Source organism: Arachis hypogaea, chromosome 19, assembly GCF_003086295.3.
Source record: "Arachis hypogaea cultivar Tifrunner chromosome 19, arahy.Tifrunner.gnm2.J5K5, whole genome shotgun sequence".
NCBI lineage: Eukaryota > Viridiplantae > Streptophyta > Magnoliopsida > Fabales > Fabaceae > Arachis > Arachis hypogaea.
Window position 1 is genome coordinate 3,950,743 of NC_092054.1, and position 16,016 is coordinate 3,966,758.

The 16,016-nt window shown below is 37.4% G+C and overlaps 1 protein-coding gene and 1 pseudogene across 1 annotated transcript; one reads left to right on the top strand and one right to left on the bottom strand.

Annotated features, from left to right (window-relative positions):
* Nucleotides 1–21: 21 nt before the first annotated feature.
* On the bottom strand, nucleotides 22–1,576 carry LOC112776048 (2-hydroxyacyl-CoA lyase-like; annotated as a pseudogene).
* A 6,378-nt stretch (nucleotides 1,577–7,954) lies between these two features.
* Nucleotides 7,955–11,011, top strand: LOC112779577 (disease resistance protein RGA2-like). The gene has a single exon (XM_025823895.3). It carries the CDS (start codon nucleotides 7,955–7,957, stop codon nucleotides 11,009–11,011), a length of 3,057 nt encoding a protein of 1,018 aa, XP_025679680.1.
* Nucleotides 11,012–16,016: the final 5,005 nt, after the last annotated feature.

Consider the following 16,016-nt stretch of genomic DNA (forward strand, 5'->3'; position numbering starts at 1 on the left):
CTCCCACAACCAGCATAGGGATCAACAATAAAGAGCAGACTTGAGTTCATCAAGTGTGCCAATAAGATAGTCTTTTTCCACCAAAAACTTCAATCAAAGTATGGTAGCCTGTTTTCGAAACAAAGGAAGTCGGAGCAGGATCATCTTTATGAGGTCCATTTATCTCTTTGGGGATTCTCCGGTCACCACCATATACACCTCCATTGTTGAAAACAATCACTACCATAGGTAACCGGTACTGAACTAATGTCTGGATTGAAAAAAAAGATAAGACATATAAGGCAAAAATTCAGAATTTTCACTCCACATTCCTGGATTAAACCATTACAAACATATTGGCTTATAGTAATTACACCAGCTTATGTAATCCTCTCTGTCACATAGCTATAAACAGAAAAACATAAAAGAGTTCATGGAAGATCCTAGTTCAAAACAATGGCAATAAAAATTTCATATATAGATTAAAATAAGAACCATTCCATTATATGATGATAAAAATATAACTAAAAATAAGGGCATCAATCCACGTAACACAATGGAAGGGCAATTAAATAGATAAACATAAGCATGGATTCAGTAGTATCTATTTTAACTTCAATGGCACTAAATCCGAATCCAAAATCCCCTTCAACTGCAGCAACAAGTCAATGGCGACAAGCCACTGCATCCGCAATGCAATAACTGAGGCAACCCCTATGGTCCCCCAAGTCCCTGCATCCAACCTAGTCTTGGGCTTTGTCTGAGCCAACACATCCCTACCTACATCCATGGTGTTTGAACCCTCAGACACCATTATCGGAGCCGGCTTCCAACTCCAAGAATTACATTCTTATGATCCTCATTGGCGTCAAGAAATTGAATGGCAGAACATCCTTAGCAATCTAAGACTTCATCTTCGACGCATTATCCTTAGACTTCTTTCATATAGCTTCCACCCAAGGTGGTTCCTAGCCAAACAAAATGGATCATCCTTAATCTCCTTATTCAGAGTCTCCACAACTGTTTTTGCATTACCAACTAAACTCAAATGGGATTTCCTCAACTCAATCTTTTTCTCACTAATATATATATATATATATATATATATATATATATAAAATAATCAGAAATCAATTCAAAAAATAAGTATTCAAAAATGGTTACCTGTTTTGGCATATCGAATTATTTAAAAAAATAACTAAAATTATTTAAAAAAACTTATTTCTATATAGTTCTTTAAACAAGAGAATCAATTTGACTGACAAAAATTCAAAAGTAAATATATTGAAGGTATGAATTTTTTCTATATTCAGGTTAGAACAAACAATACATATTTTTTCAAGTATCAACAAAAGACAAGACACAAACAGTCCAAAATTTTCTCTACAAATTCCTGGATTAACACTATGCCACATGATATGTTATGCTGTTTTATAACAAACTTTTAATAAAAGTCTTATAGTCCTTCAAGTTTATAATTGATGAAAAAAATTCACAGAAACGTCTTGGAAATACAGTAGTAAGCATCATCTTCTTCACTGCTACCTTTACTTGCTATAAGTTCATAATCTGACCTCAATGAAGTTAACAATGACATTCAGGCCAGATTTAGTATTTTTCAGAGATGAGAGCGCTTCTAAAACTTCTAAAATCATTGCATTGTACTTGGGGAGAAGATAAACAAAAGCAACCAAGTCTCAGAACAATTCAAAAATAACAAAATACCTTTCTTATTTTGTTGAGGCATACAACAGTTTTAACCAGAATTACAATCTTAATCCACATCATTTAACTTCAATAATCCATATAAAATTAGTGACATCAATTTGCATATCGCAGAGGATTATTAGCATCTTCGTCATTTTGAGAGGAATCACTCACAGCAACAGAAAGATCACGTTGATGAATCATAGTGATGACAAGGGTAGCATCTTTTTCAGAAATAACAATGGTATTACCAACCGCAACTGGGGTAGCAACAGGGGTCGTAGCCTTATTCTAGGAATCCTAGATTTTTCTTTGGATACTAACGCTTAAATTTCACCACTTATCCTGAATTACCACAAAAGAACAAAAATTAAAAATTCTAAACTCTTGACTCAGTTTTTTCACACTCCAATTTCACCATTTATCCAAAAAACGGAATACATGAATGGAAATTAGGCACATTGCGGTGAAATTTAAAATCCTAAATTGAGATAAGACGCAAAATTGAAAAGGCTAATTAGGAAAATTTTGCAACTTGAGGTCGATGTTGGAACGTGAAGTGAGAAAGGGTGCGAATTGGGGATCTTTAAGAATCTGCTTCTAATTACCCATTTTCAATTTCGTTCTTCTTTCTTTCTTGAATTTTTCAATTCAATGAATTCAGTTTAAGAGAAATTGAAGAGCTTCCTCCAAAGCTGTGGAGGTAATCAAGACTTTGATAATGATGTCCGTGTTATAGAGTTGCCACTAACAGCAGAGCAGTGCAACATAGCACAGACCAAGGACGACGGATGACGATGGATGCTCACGCCGCCAAGGAAGACGACACCAACGAACAGAGGAGAAACGCCACTGATTTTAGAGAACAAGCGCTGGCTAGGGTAGTTTTGAAATTTTAAAAAATTGGAAGTGAGTTTAGTTTGCTTTTTTAACGCAATTATAAGAATATTCGATTTTTTAACAGAATATTCTGTTATCTCAAACGATTTTGTCATTGCAAGGACTAAATTGAAAAAAAAATTAACGTCTAGGGACTCAATTAAAAAGAAAAAAAATATAGAGACCTAATTGAAAATTCGGTGAAATTATAGGAACCTACAGAATAATTAAACCTTAAAAATTTAATGGATCCGATCTTTTTATTTTACTATACCCATCCTTGTAATTAATAATTGAATATCCAATTGCATTCTTTTCTTTTTCTGTATGAACCATTGATGAGAACTAAATACCGGTTTAAAAATTTCACATATTTAAAGTTTAAGATTTGTTGTAACTCTAAATCAGGATTTAATAATCTTTAAAATTTAATAAAATTTGTCACAAAATTCTAAATCAATAATCAAGAATTTAATCTCAAGTCCTCCTTCCTAAAAATCACAATAGAGTGTTTAATTATTAGCTATGAGAGAATCGGAGATTGATTGTAATAAACGGAAAATCATATTGATTAGAAATTAAAAAAAAATAATATCTAAATAGCTTGTTTAAAATTTTTTATTGGTATAGAATTGAATTAAATTCTATCAAAAAATAAATTCCAGTTAAAATTGAATTGAATTTTAATGTTTAAAATGAATTAATAAAATTATAGAATTAAATTGAATTCTAATTTCTAATGTTGGGAACGTTTATCAATAAATTAAAATTTTATAATAAATATTTTTATTTTTTATTAATATAATATCATATTTAAATAATAAATATATTTATTTATTTAGTAAATTATATAAAATAATAATAAAATTATATTTTTTTATTAAATTTTTTTAACTAAAATTTGTCCACTTGTTTAAAAAAAATAAATTAATCTAAAAATATTAAATTTAAAAATATTATTATTAATTAAAAAAATTAAATGATTTTTTATTATTGATTCTAACGATACTGTTGAGTTTAGCAAACAAATAATAACATTTTGGTGATAACAACATAGTGTTATTTGGGGGCTTTTTTACGTAAATGCGCATGGCTGAAAATCTTTCTGAAAATGCACACTGCCAACTCGCAAGTATCACCAACGAAATGGGAATGGGATACATATCAAGTGGGGTGTCCACGAAATAGGTTCTGGCCACTGACACAAACCATTTCATTTGTTTCAGGTACGAAATGGAGCACCCCACACATGACACACACGAAATGCACCATATCACCCATGGCACACACGAAATGCACCATTTCACTGATGGCACACACGAAATGGCCCAACTCACATATGATATCCACGAGTTGGGCATTTCATGGGAGGCACACACGAAATGGCCATTCTCAAGTGTGGCAGGCACGAAATGGAGGGGGCAGTCAAAGCAGCAAGTCTCAGTGTTGCAGTTCCCGTACGAGCATGCATTGGGTGATTGGGAGGCCATTTATTGTTGTCTTGTGAGTGTGAAGCATATAAAAGAAGGTGAAGGGAGGGGAGGCACCAATTCGAATGTAAAAAAGAGAAGAGAAGTAGTGGGTTGCATGAGAAAGTTATATCTGTTGGTTGGGTGAAAAGAATTTTTTGTGCTGGAGTAGTAATTTTTATTATTAAAATAATGAGTGGAAGTGGAATTAATGTGAAAGAAAATCTTAATAGGTTGGATGAATTTTACATTTCTGCTCATTTACATGTTAAGGTGAGTTTTTTATTAATAAAAAAAATAAATTTTTGTTAATAATTAAAAAAATGGTTGTAAACTAAATAATTGTGTTTTGATCTATTTCAATTTCAGCCGGCACGTGTGTTGACTCCGCATGGCACGCTGGTCGATGTTTTTTTCGTAGATGAAGCAAATCCGAGTATGGAGATTAGGAGGCAGATGCTTGAGCTGTATCTAAGAAGAGCCGGCTTCTATTATGCGTCTCTGATAAAGCGTTTTGAGTATGACAACCCAATGATTAGTGCTCTTGTGGAGAGATGGCGTCTTGAGACCCATACATTCCACCTCCCATGGGTGAGTGTACTATCACTTTGGAGGATGTTGCCATGCAGGTGGGGTTACCAATAGACAGTGAGCCGGTGAGCGGCACACTAAGGTCATGGAGTAAGTTCCACCAGAGGGATATTTGGCAATAGTGTGAGGAACTCCTTGGAGAAGTTCCTGACGGACATGTTGGGACCACGAAGTATAACATAAAACTGAAGTAGCTCGGGAGTAGACTACAACAGATGCCTCTTGACTCTCCCGAGGAGGCCCTCGTACGGTATGCGCGTTGTTACGTTATGTATTTATTGGGTGGCGTTTTACTTCCCGACAAAGCGAACAACACGGTTCACGTACGTTATCTTCCTCTCCTGGCAAACTATGATGCCATTAGTACATATAGTTGGGGCAGTGTCGTGCTCTGTTGGTTGTATAGAGGCATGTGCTTAGCGACTGATTATAACGTCGAGGGAATGTTTGGTTGTCATACACTGTCAAAGATTAGGAGAATCCCCGGTTGAGTAGCCACATGTCTCCTTAAGTTGGTCAGAAAGAAGTACCACGCATCTGTGTTCTCCCGTTGCACTAGCGCGAAAGCTATGGGAAGAATGTTGTTGTTTCCGTCCTGTGCTATTCCCATTAACAAGGTACCCGTATACTTACCATACAAGTGTGTTCCATCAACCGAAACTAGGGGCTTGCAGTGCTTGAATGCCTCGACACACGATGGGAATGACCAGAATACTTGATGAAACATGACACTTTCGCGGTCGAGCGTGTTGCCCACATAGTATGGTCGGGTTTGTAGGTCGACAATTGTACCTATGACGAAATCGCAAATTCGTAAAAACATGATAACTATTACAAAACAAGTATGCATTCCGATAGAAAGGCTTACCTGGAACAAAAGTTCGCAACGCGTTGAAGTATCTCTGTAGCTGGTTGTAAGAATCATCCCAGTCTCCATAGATTCTCGCTATTGCCTTTTGCTTTGCTAGCCAAACCTTTTTGTAAGACACCTTGTATCCGTATGCCGACTCCACGGATCCCTGCAACACCTTTATGCAAATGGTTGTGTCTGCTTGAACCATGGGGAATATGTGCTGGCATATGACATTTGAATCCAGTTGAGCATGATCTTGCGAAGTCGCGGACGCCAAACAACTGTGAGGCCCTTGGTATTTTCGAACTTCCCAAAATCTGGACGCCCTCGTCTTCGCAACCCTCACCATCCAGCAACATTGGTCACCAAAAAGTTTGCATCGACAAACATACCTAGTATGATCTGACTCCACTACTTTGAATTCTGCTCTTCGACGGATGTTGTAGTTCTTAATAGCAAGCATTGCTGCATCCTCACTCAGGAATTTCAAGCCAACCTCTAGCTCCATTTTACCGGTCAAACCATAGTTACTGGGTATGTCCTCTGCATTTGTCGAGTTCATTGGACCAAGACTGAGGTGCAGGTAATGGTCGGGGGTGCCGCTGGAATGACCTCCAACCCTTGCAACATTTATCGGTTCAACACCAGTTGGGATGACCCTTTCGCCCTGAACCGGTTGGGTTTCCGGAACAACTTCTGCTTCCTCTCCACTATCATTCTCAATCTCGTCTTCCTCAGAGGAGTCAGCCAACCCGTCGGCCATTCCTTCCGGATATGCGACATGGACATTGGGGAAGGGACGTCGGTCAGGAATTTCTGTATTCTGGGCGGGGGCCACGAAGGCGTTAAAGGACGGACTGCGAGCCCTACCTATCTCCAAAAATGGAATGCCTTCACCAGCACCGGAATTTCACATTTCCTCCACGTTATTCGAACTAGATGAGCTGCCCCCCACATCTTGGAGCTTCACGCAGAGCTCCATCGAATAGATGCTTCCGATGCTACATTGATATGAAAACATCATCGACACGTGCTGGTCAGATTTAATATGCATTTTCTGATATGTAAACGAACTGATATCCTTTTTTCCAATCAGCCCAGTGTTCATCAGAATCATATTTTTTAGTTGTTGCAGACACGATTGTGGGGAAATCATTATCCAAAGTGGGTCGTCGCACATAAAGGTCACTCCTTCAGCTGTATACGAAATTTCACCATTGGGATATATGACCACATAAATATGTTCAGATGCCATTATGACACCCAAAAATTAGTAAAAGCAGCTTCTATGAGAGTGGAATTTTCGGAGAAGTAGGAACGGGAGAAGAAGTGAGAATTAGAAATGTGGCTTCAGTTCTGCTGGAGAAGGGTTTTTATAGCCTAGCCGTTGTTCCAATTCGTGTCTGGTACAAGAGACATGGAGTCTCAACTCGGCCGTACACCCATTTCGCGCCTGCCTGCCTAGAGTTCTTCCTTCTATTTTGCTGCTACCACCATGGAAATAGGATACCCATTTCGTGGGAGGCTGTCCTGACATGGAATGCCCATTTCGTGGGCACCTTGAGTGAAATGGAGTTCAAATCCATTTCACGGGCACAGGCCAAGAGATGGCAATGCGCATTTTCAGAAACATGTTCAGCCATGCGCATTTTGGGAATTAATGTTTTTTAAATGCGCATTTAGGTAAAAAAGTCGTTATTTGGGTGGTTAATAACCCAAGTGTGTTGTTGATGTGTTGTTTAGTATTGCAGGTCCATGCAGAATATCTTGTGTAGTCGGGTAGGCTAACCAGAATCTATCTTTCTTTTAGTGTGTAACCGATTTATATATGTTTAGCTCTCCTTTTCTTTTGCCCAATGTTATATTAATAAAAAATAAAATTCTCTACTAAAAAACTTTAATTTATTTGATAAAATATTTAAATATTAGAATTCAATTCAATTTAATTTTATAATTTTATTAATTTATTTTAAATACTAAAATTTAATTTAATTTTATATTATTAAAAATTTTTTAAATAGGTGAAACAAGAAAAAAAAAGTAACTCCATTATTATTTATTACCCCTTAGGCCGTGAAATTAATTTAGACTCCACTAAAATAACTTGCAATTGATAGGGAATAGACTTTTTTAATTTTTTTAAAGTGTAATTTTTTATTATATATTTTTTAAGTAAAATTAAAAAAACATGTGAAAAAAGATATTAAATAATAAAAGACTAAAAAAAATTGAGAGGAAAAAAAAAATTGAGAGATTCATTTTTCAATTGATATATTGTTATTGAGTAATGATCATCAACTAGTCTTGAAATTAATGTTTGTTTAGTGATTTAGTCTTGGAATTAACAATTTAGTAATGATCATCAACTAGTACTTCCGGTGGAATACTACATGGAACGACTTTGTATTTTGAAGCAATCTCTGTCTTCCTTCCTTTCTTTCTTTCTTTTTCCCCCTTCATTTGTTGTATTTCTGAAATGGCGGAGGCCTTGCTTGGAATTGTGCTGGATAACTTGATCCCTTTTGTCCAGACTGAATTTGCAGCCTTCTTTGGAATTAAGGAAAAGGCTGAGGAGCTATCACGCACTTTACAACTGATCAAGGTTGTTCTTGATGATGCTGAGGAAAAACAATGGTCAAATCGTCCTCTCAAAGTGTGGCTTCAGCAACTCAAAGATGCCATGTACGTGATGGATGATATCCTTGATCAGTTGCCTACTGAATCCTCTCAACTTGGGTGCTTATCTTCCTTGAACCCAAAGAACGTGATGCATCGTCGTGAGCTTGGACAGAAGTTGAATGAGATAATAGGGAGGTTGGATCGAATTGCTCAAGCTAGGACCAACTTTGATCTTAGACAAGGTGTGAGGGAGAGCCCAAGTGAAGTAATTGGATGGCGCCAAACTAGCTCAACTATCACCCTTCCTCAAGTGTACGGACGAGATGAAGATAAAAAGCAAGTTTTGGAGTTTCTTCTTAGCCCATTACGAAGCTCTGAGTTCATTTCCGTCTATCCCATTGTTGGCTTTGGTGGTCTTGGGAAAACAACACTTGTTCAGCTGGTCTACAACGATCCAGAAGTAGGTAACAATTTTTATTTGAAGATTTGGGTGTGTGTTTCTGAGAATTTCACTATGGAGAGTATTTTGTGTTCCATTGTAGAAGCTATCACAAATGAGAAGTATGAGCTCAAGGCTTTAGATGTAATGGAGAAAAAAGTGAAAGAATTGCTACAAAGTAAAAAGTATTTACTGGTTTTAGATGATGTCTGGAAAAGAAGCCAAGAAATGGAATTGGGATTAACCCAAGACAAATGGGATAAGTTAAGATCCGTATTGTCTTGTGGATCTAAAGGCTCCTCCATTTTAGTATCCACTCGGGATAAGCATGTTGCAACAATTATGGGAACATGCCAAGCTCATCATTTGGACCGTCTATCCGATGATGATTGTTGGTCGTTGTTTAAACTGCGCGCATTTGGAGCTGACAGAGAAGAGCGTGCAGAGCTTGTAGCAATAGGGAAGGAGATAGTCAGGAAATGTGGAGGATCACCTCTTGCAGCACTGGCATTAGGAGGTGTGATGCAATCCAGAAGCACGGAAAAGGAATGGGTTGAAGTTCAGAAAAGTGAGGTTTGGAGTTTACCAGATGAGAATGATATTATGGCTGTCTTGAGATTAAGCTACTCTTGTTTATCGCCAACTCTAAAGCAGTGTTTTGCTTTCTGTGCCATATTTCCCAAAGATAAAGAAATCATGAAGCAGGAATTGATATATCTTTGGATGGCTAATGGATTTATTTCTTCCCGGCCAAACTTGGAGGTAGAGGAGGTTGGCAACATGGTTTGGAATGAATTATACCAAAAGTCATTCTTCCAAGATGTTAAGAGTGATGATTTTTCTGGCAAGATTTATTTCAAGATGCATGATTTAGTCCATGATCTTGCTCAATCAATTTCAAAGCAAGAGTGTATATGCTTGGAGAAACAAAACCTTAATGATTCTTCAAGAAATTCCCATCATATTCTTTTTCACCGCATTGATAAGAAACAATTCAAGGAGAGAGCCTTTGAGAAAGCTGAATCCTTGCGGACATTGTATCAACTGAATTCACATGAATTTCCCTTCAGTTCTACGTTGATTCCGACAAATCATTCTCTTAGGGTTTTGTGCATAAATGATAGAAAGATACCATCATTTGGGAGTTTAACTTGCTTGAGGTATTTGGAACTTCGTCGTTTGGATATAAAGAGCTTGCCTGCTAGTATTTGCAATTTGCGTAGATTGGAAATTTTGAAACTAAAAAGTTTGGAGAATCTTCGCCGACTACCCAAACACTTGACAAGGATACAAAATCTCCGACATCTTGTCATTCATGAATGTCGTTGGCTATCTCGTATGTTTCCTGACGCTCACAAATTATGTCATCTGAGAACACTAACTGTATACATTGTGAAACCAGAGAAAGGGCATAGTTTGGCAGAGCTACGTACTTTGAATCTGGGAGGAGAGCTACGCATCGAAGGCCTAGGAAATGTTGGGAGTATATCCGAGGCTGAAAATGCCAACTTGAAGGGTAAACAAGACCTTCGACAATTGATGTTGTCATGGAGCAATATTGGTAAGAACAAGTCGGTAGTGGGAGCAGAAGAAGTACTTGAAGCGCTTCAACCGCACTTCACACTCAAGCTGTTGACAATACAAGGCTATGAGGGAATACATTGGCCAACTTGGATGGAAAACAATTCTGCTACCCACAATTTAGTTTCTCTTCGACTTGTGGATTGTGGAAAGTGCAGGCATCTTCCTCCAGTCGGAAAACTTCCATTTCTGAAGAAGCTTGTGGTATCTTTCATGAATGATATGCAGTACATTGACAAGGATGAAAGTTATGATGGTGTTGAAGCAAAGGCATTCCCGTCTTTGGAGGAATTGAAAGTGTCCTACTTGCCAAACATGGAGCTGTTGTTGAAACGGGAAACAACACACATGTTCCCCTCTCTTTCTATCCTCTACATCTATAAATGTCCTAAACTGCAATTGCCGTGCCTTCCAAGTGTTGAGCACCTCACTGTTTGGCATTGTAGTAATGAGCAACTGAAGTCAATCTCTAATCTCAGCGGTCTTAATGAACTATATCTTCGTCATAGTGACCAAGTGTCGTGCTTCCCAGAAGGCATGATGAAAAACATGACCTCTCTTGCAACTCTCGAGATAGATTATTTAAGTGAATTGAAAGATCTGCCATCTGACATCACAAAACTCACTGCTTTGACTCATCTAAGCATCAGTAACTGTGGGAAGCTAGAGTGTTTACCAGAACAGGGCTGGGAAGGCTTATCTTCACTTCGACATTTGTCAATTCATAACTGTGAGGGTTTGGAATCCTTGCCTGATGGCGTTCGGCACTTAACTTCACTTCAATCTTTGACTATTGTTAAGTGCCCAGTGTTGGAAAAGCGATGTGAGAAAGGAACAGGGGAGGATTGGCACAAGATAGCACATGTTCCCCATGTAAAGTTTGATCGTTTTTAGTTTATACACTGCTTATTGATTCTTTTCTTTTCTTTTTGTTGTGTATTTACATAATCATGGTTTTCAATTTGTATTGTATTTTATCTTCATTTGTAGTGTTCTTTCAAATTAAATAAATAACCTCAAGTGTTGTTGTATCATCTGCAATGGCAGAGGATGCAAAGGTGGCAAGGGAAGCAAAGCTTGCCCAACTACTGAATCAAACATTTGAACATCATAATCAAATTTCTTCAACTCCCAAAATACAAAGAGTTCCTCTTTTTTGGCGTCAAAATCCCGACTTCTACAAGTATTGCATACCCAAAATGATATCATTTGGTCCCATTCATCATGGCAACGAAAATCTGAAGCAACAAGGTCAACACTTGAAATCTCAATGGACATCCCTCTACATTGAAGAGTACAGTAAACAGGTTCCTCTTTATAATGGTGACAAGCAAAAGGCAGCGAATTATTTGTATGGAGTTGTACAAGAGTATATCGGGGAACTGAAGGAGCTGTTTGCTGAGGATGTAATTGAAGGGTATAGTGATGAAGAACTGATTTGGATGCTGTTTGAGGATGACGGAACACATTGACGATCAGTGTCCAGAAGCATTGAAGCTAAAGCTTTATTACATCGAAACTTGATTGCTTATGAGATGTGTCCAGACTTTTGCAACAGCTTCGAATGTTGTTGTCTCTTTTCTTTCATGGATTCCTTGGTAGATGATGCTGAGGATGGAAGGAGCTTAGATCAGCTGGTGTTATCCAAAATTTGCTTCAAAACGATGAAGAACTGGCGAAATTCCTTAATGATATTGGACATGACTTGCCCACAAAAATGTTCAATCAACTATTCATGAGCGATGCTGTTCCCATTAGTAAGAAATATATCCAAGTCAGGCGTCAAATTGAAGAACATTACTCAGGTAAATGGAGGACTTCTCTGGCTCTAAGTATTTCAGTTCTCCCTGGTCTCTACTTGCCTTTCTGGCTGCACTTGCAGGATTAATTCTCACTGCTCTTCAAACATGGTATACCATACACTCGTAAAAAAATAGTTATCACATTTAAATAAGGAAAAGTCTAGGGGGCAGCAACTTTTATGTTTTCTGGCCAGCACTTAACCATCAAAACAAAAGTGAGTGATTTTTCACTATTAGATGTAATCTCACACCATTAAAAACACTATTGATGGCCAATTGATGGTTAAAAACACTATTAATGGCCAATTGATAATTACAAAATACCAAAATTGCTGACCCTAACATTCCTCTTTAAATAATTCGGGTCCATGCGTGTGTGACCCACTGATCACGGGTTGCATCTAAATTTCTTAGACCCAAAAAAAAGTGTGTAGCGCAAAATGCTTTCTGTGATTTGTATGTTTTGTAATGCATTATTTGATTACTTATGATTGTAATGGGAAAAACATGTTTGCGAATTCATCAAGCTTGTATACTATTGTGTGTTTAGTGGTAACTCAATTCATTCCAAACATCTAAATTCAAATAATAACAGAAGACCACACATCTATCTCCAGCTAAATTTTCCAAACACCCTGTTAGATTCTGATTTCTGAACTCATCCTCCAAAATATAAGAAAACAGAGGTAGGCTTGGGGTTTCTAAGGCAAGTCTAACTATCCAATCAGTATCAAAGCTGCAACTCATACTTGAAATCAAGAACTATCCATTTTCAAAATGAAAGAATATTATATAATGCTGAAGAAAATCTCATGCCCTAAGCTGTTCAAGTTGTGATGTTGATGGTTTGATGAACCAGAAGGGATTAAAAGAGGGAAAGAAATAAGTTCTTCTCATTGTTGGAGAGAATGAAAAATCCCCTTAGAAAATATTTGTTGAGTTATTACACCTTATATACTATGTACTTTTTATGTACTTTCACTAAAAAATAATTACAATGGTAAACCTATTATTGATAAAGAAATAATCTAGGTAACACCCTCCCGCAAGCTAGAATGGTGTAAATCTAACAATCCTAGCTTGGAAACATTAGCAAGAAAAGGACCCGGTGACAGATCTTTGGTAAGAAAATCCGCAAGTTGATCCTTGAAACGAACTGGCATAAGATGAATGAGACCAGACAAATGCTTTTCACGAACAATGTGACAGTCCACTTCAATGTGTTTAGTCCTTTCATGAAAGATGGGATTATTGGCAATGTGAATGGCTGACTAGTTGTCACAGAATAGAGTGATAGATTTTTGAAGCGGCAAGCCAATGAAATCCATTAAGAAAGATAACCAACTAGCTTCACAAGTGGCAACAGCAAGAGACCTATATTCAGCTTCTGCAGAGGACTTGGCAACTGTGGTTTGCTTCTTACTCTTCCAGCTAATGAGTGAGTTCCCAAGCATGAAGCAATAACCGGAAACGGAGCGACGAGTATCGACACAGGTAGCCAGTCAGCGTCAGCAAATCCAGTGAGATGCAGATTAGAAGTAGAGGAGAAGAAGAGACCAGTTGCAGGTCGGCCTTTTAAATATCGGAGTACACGAAAGCAGCCTGTAGGTGAAAGTGGTTGCACAATCCAAAAATTGGCTCAAACGTCCCACAGCATAAGAGATATCGGGTCTAGTGTTTGTGAGGTAAAGGAGTCGGCCGATGAGCTGTCTGTAAATAGTGTTGTCTGTTAAAATGGTACCTGGTTCCTTTGAGAGTTTCTGACTATAATCAAATGGAGTAGAGAGAGGCTTGCAATCTAGATAACCAAAATCTCTGAGAAGGTCCATGGTGTACTTCCGCTGATAAATGTGAATTCCAGAGTTAGAGCGTGCTACTTCCATTCCCAAGAAGTATTTGAGATCACCAAGATCCTTTATTTTGAATTTGTCATCCAAATCTTGCTTGATGGAATTGATTTCACCAATGTCATTCCCGGTTAAAACCAAGTCATCAACATATACTAGAATGGCAGTGAAGCTTTCAGATTGTTTCTTGATGAAGAGTGAATGATCATCAAAAAACTGCTTATAACCAGCATCCACAAGAGTCTGAGTGAGCTTAATGTTCCATTGCCTGCTTGCTTGCTTAAGCCCATATAGAGATTTTTGCAATTTACAAACCAAACCTGGTTGTGATACAGCCAAACCGGGTGGTATCGTCATATAAACTTCCTTGTCCAAATCTCCATGAAGGAAGGCAGTGTTGATGTCCAGCTGTTTCAAATGCCATTTCTTTGCCGCTGCTAATGCTAACATTACTCGTAGGGTAGTCATTTTGACAACTGGACTAAAAGTATCACCATAATCTACTCCTTGCACTTGAGTGAATCCTTTTGCAACTAGCCTCGCTTTGTGCTTCTCTATGGTGCCATCGGGATTGAATTTTACCCGAAAAACTCATTTGCAACCCACAGCCTTCTTGTCTTTTGGGAGTTCAGTGAGACACCAAGTTCTGTTCTGATCTAGAGCTGTCAATTCATCTTGTATTGCCTTTCTCCAACATTCATGTGCAGCCGCTTCCTCATAAGTGCTAGGTTCTTGATTTGAGGTGATGGCTAGAGAAAGTGACTTATATTTTGGGGTTAGTTTATCATATGACAAGTGTTGTGAGATAGGATATAAAGAGTTAGAGTTGGCAACGTTGCTAGAGTGAGTTGTGTGGGTTGTCATACAATGATAGTCCTTCAAATAAGTAGGCGGTTTCTTGACTCTTTCAGACTTTCTAGTAATGCAGTCATGTGTGATGTCAGAGTGTTGTGATGCAGGTGCATTGTTAGTGTGTGGTGTGGTAATGGGTGCAATGGTGTGTGAGGAAATTGGTGAGTGCATTGAACTTGAGAAATGTTCATTTGAATCTATGAGTGTGGTATGTGTGGGTGATTGCAAATGATGTGTGGATGGTGTATCATATTGAAAAAGATCAATGCATTGTGGAGTACGAATAGGTACAACAGAAATGTCAGTGCTAGTGGAATGTAAAAATGGAAAATGAGTTTCATAAAAAATTACATTTCTGGATATGAAAATTTTCGTTGATTTTAAATCAATAAGTCGAAAACCCTTTGTTCCTAATTTAAAACCAAGAAAAACTATTTTTCTAGCTCTTGGGTCTAATTTTATTCTTGAATTTGTTAATGTGGAGGCATATGCAAGAGAACCAAATACTCTTAAATATGAAAGGTCAGGTAAGTTACCATATAAAAGCTTATAAGGACTAGCATTATCCATGTTAGTGCTGGGCAGCCTATTAATTAGGTAAATGGCGTGAGCAACTGCGTATTGCCAAAAACAATGTGGAATTCCTGATTGAAATAGCAGTGCTCTAACAACACCTAAAATATGCTGGTGTTTTTTCTCTATAATCCCGTTTTGCTCTGGTGTTTCTACACAAGAAGTTTGGTGTAAAATTCCAGTTGATGCAAAAAAGGATTTTAGAGTGAACTCTGCCCCATTGTCAGTCCTTATACACTTAACTTGTTTTTCAAATTGTACTCTGACAAAATTCACAAAATTAATAACCAATTGTGATGTTTCAGATTTGGTTTTCATAAAAAAAATCCAAGTGAATTTGCTCTTGCCATCCACCACAGTCAAAAAATACCTATGTCCTTCATTGGAAGGGACAGAAATAGGACCCCAGATATCCATATGAACTAAGTCAAAACAATCTTTTATTTTAGTTGTACTAAGATTAAAAGATAATTTCTTTTGTTTTGCAAAATGACATGAATCACAAGGAAATTTTGAAGCAATACAATCTATAAAAGGATAATACTTCTTCAGAAAAATCAATTTATGCATGGGTATGTGTCCTAATCTAAGATGCCAAATGTTGTTGTGCTCACTGTGTGAAGGTGTGGTGGGATGAGTAGTAGTCGAAGTGAGAGAATTCTGGTTCTCTACTCATTGTATGTAACCCTTCTATACACTCAGAAATGCCAATCATTTTTTATGTGGATCTATCTTGTATCTCACAACATTTATCATTGATTAACAGTTGACAATGTAAGTTTGAGGTTAACTTTGATACAGATATCAGTTTAAAATCAAAAGAAG

Coding starts and splice junctions, on each gene's coding strand:
- LOC112779577 (XM_025823895.3), top strand. CDS start 7,955: ATGGCGGAGGCCTTGCTTGGAATTGTGCTGGATAACTTGATCCCTTTT.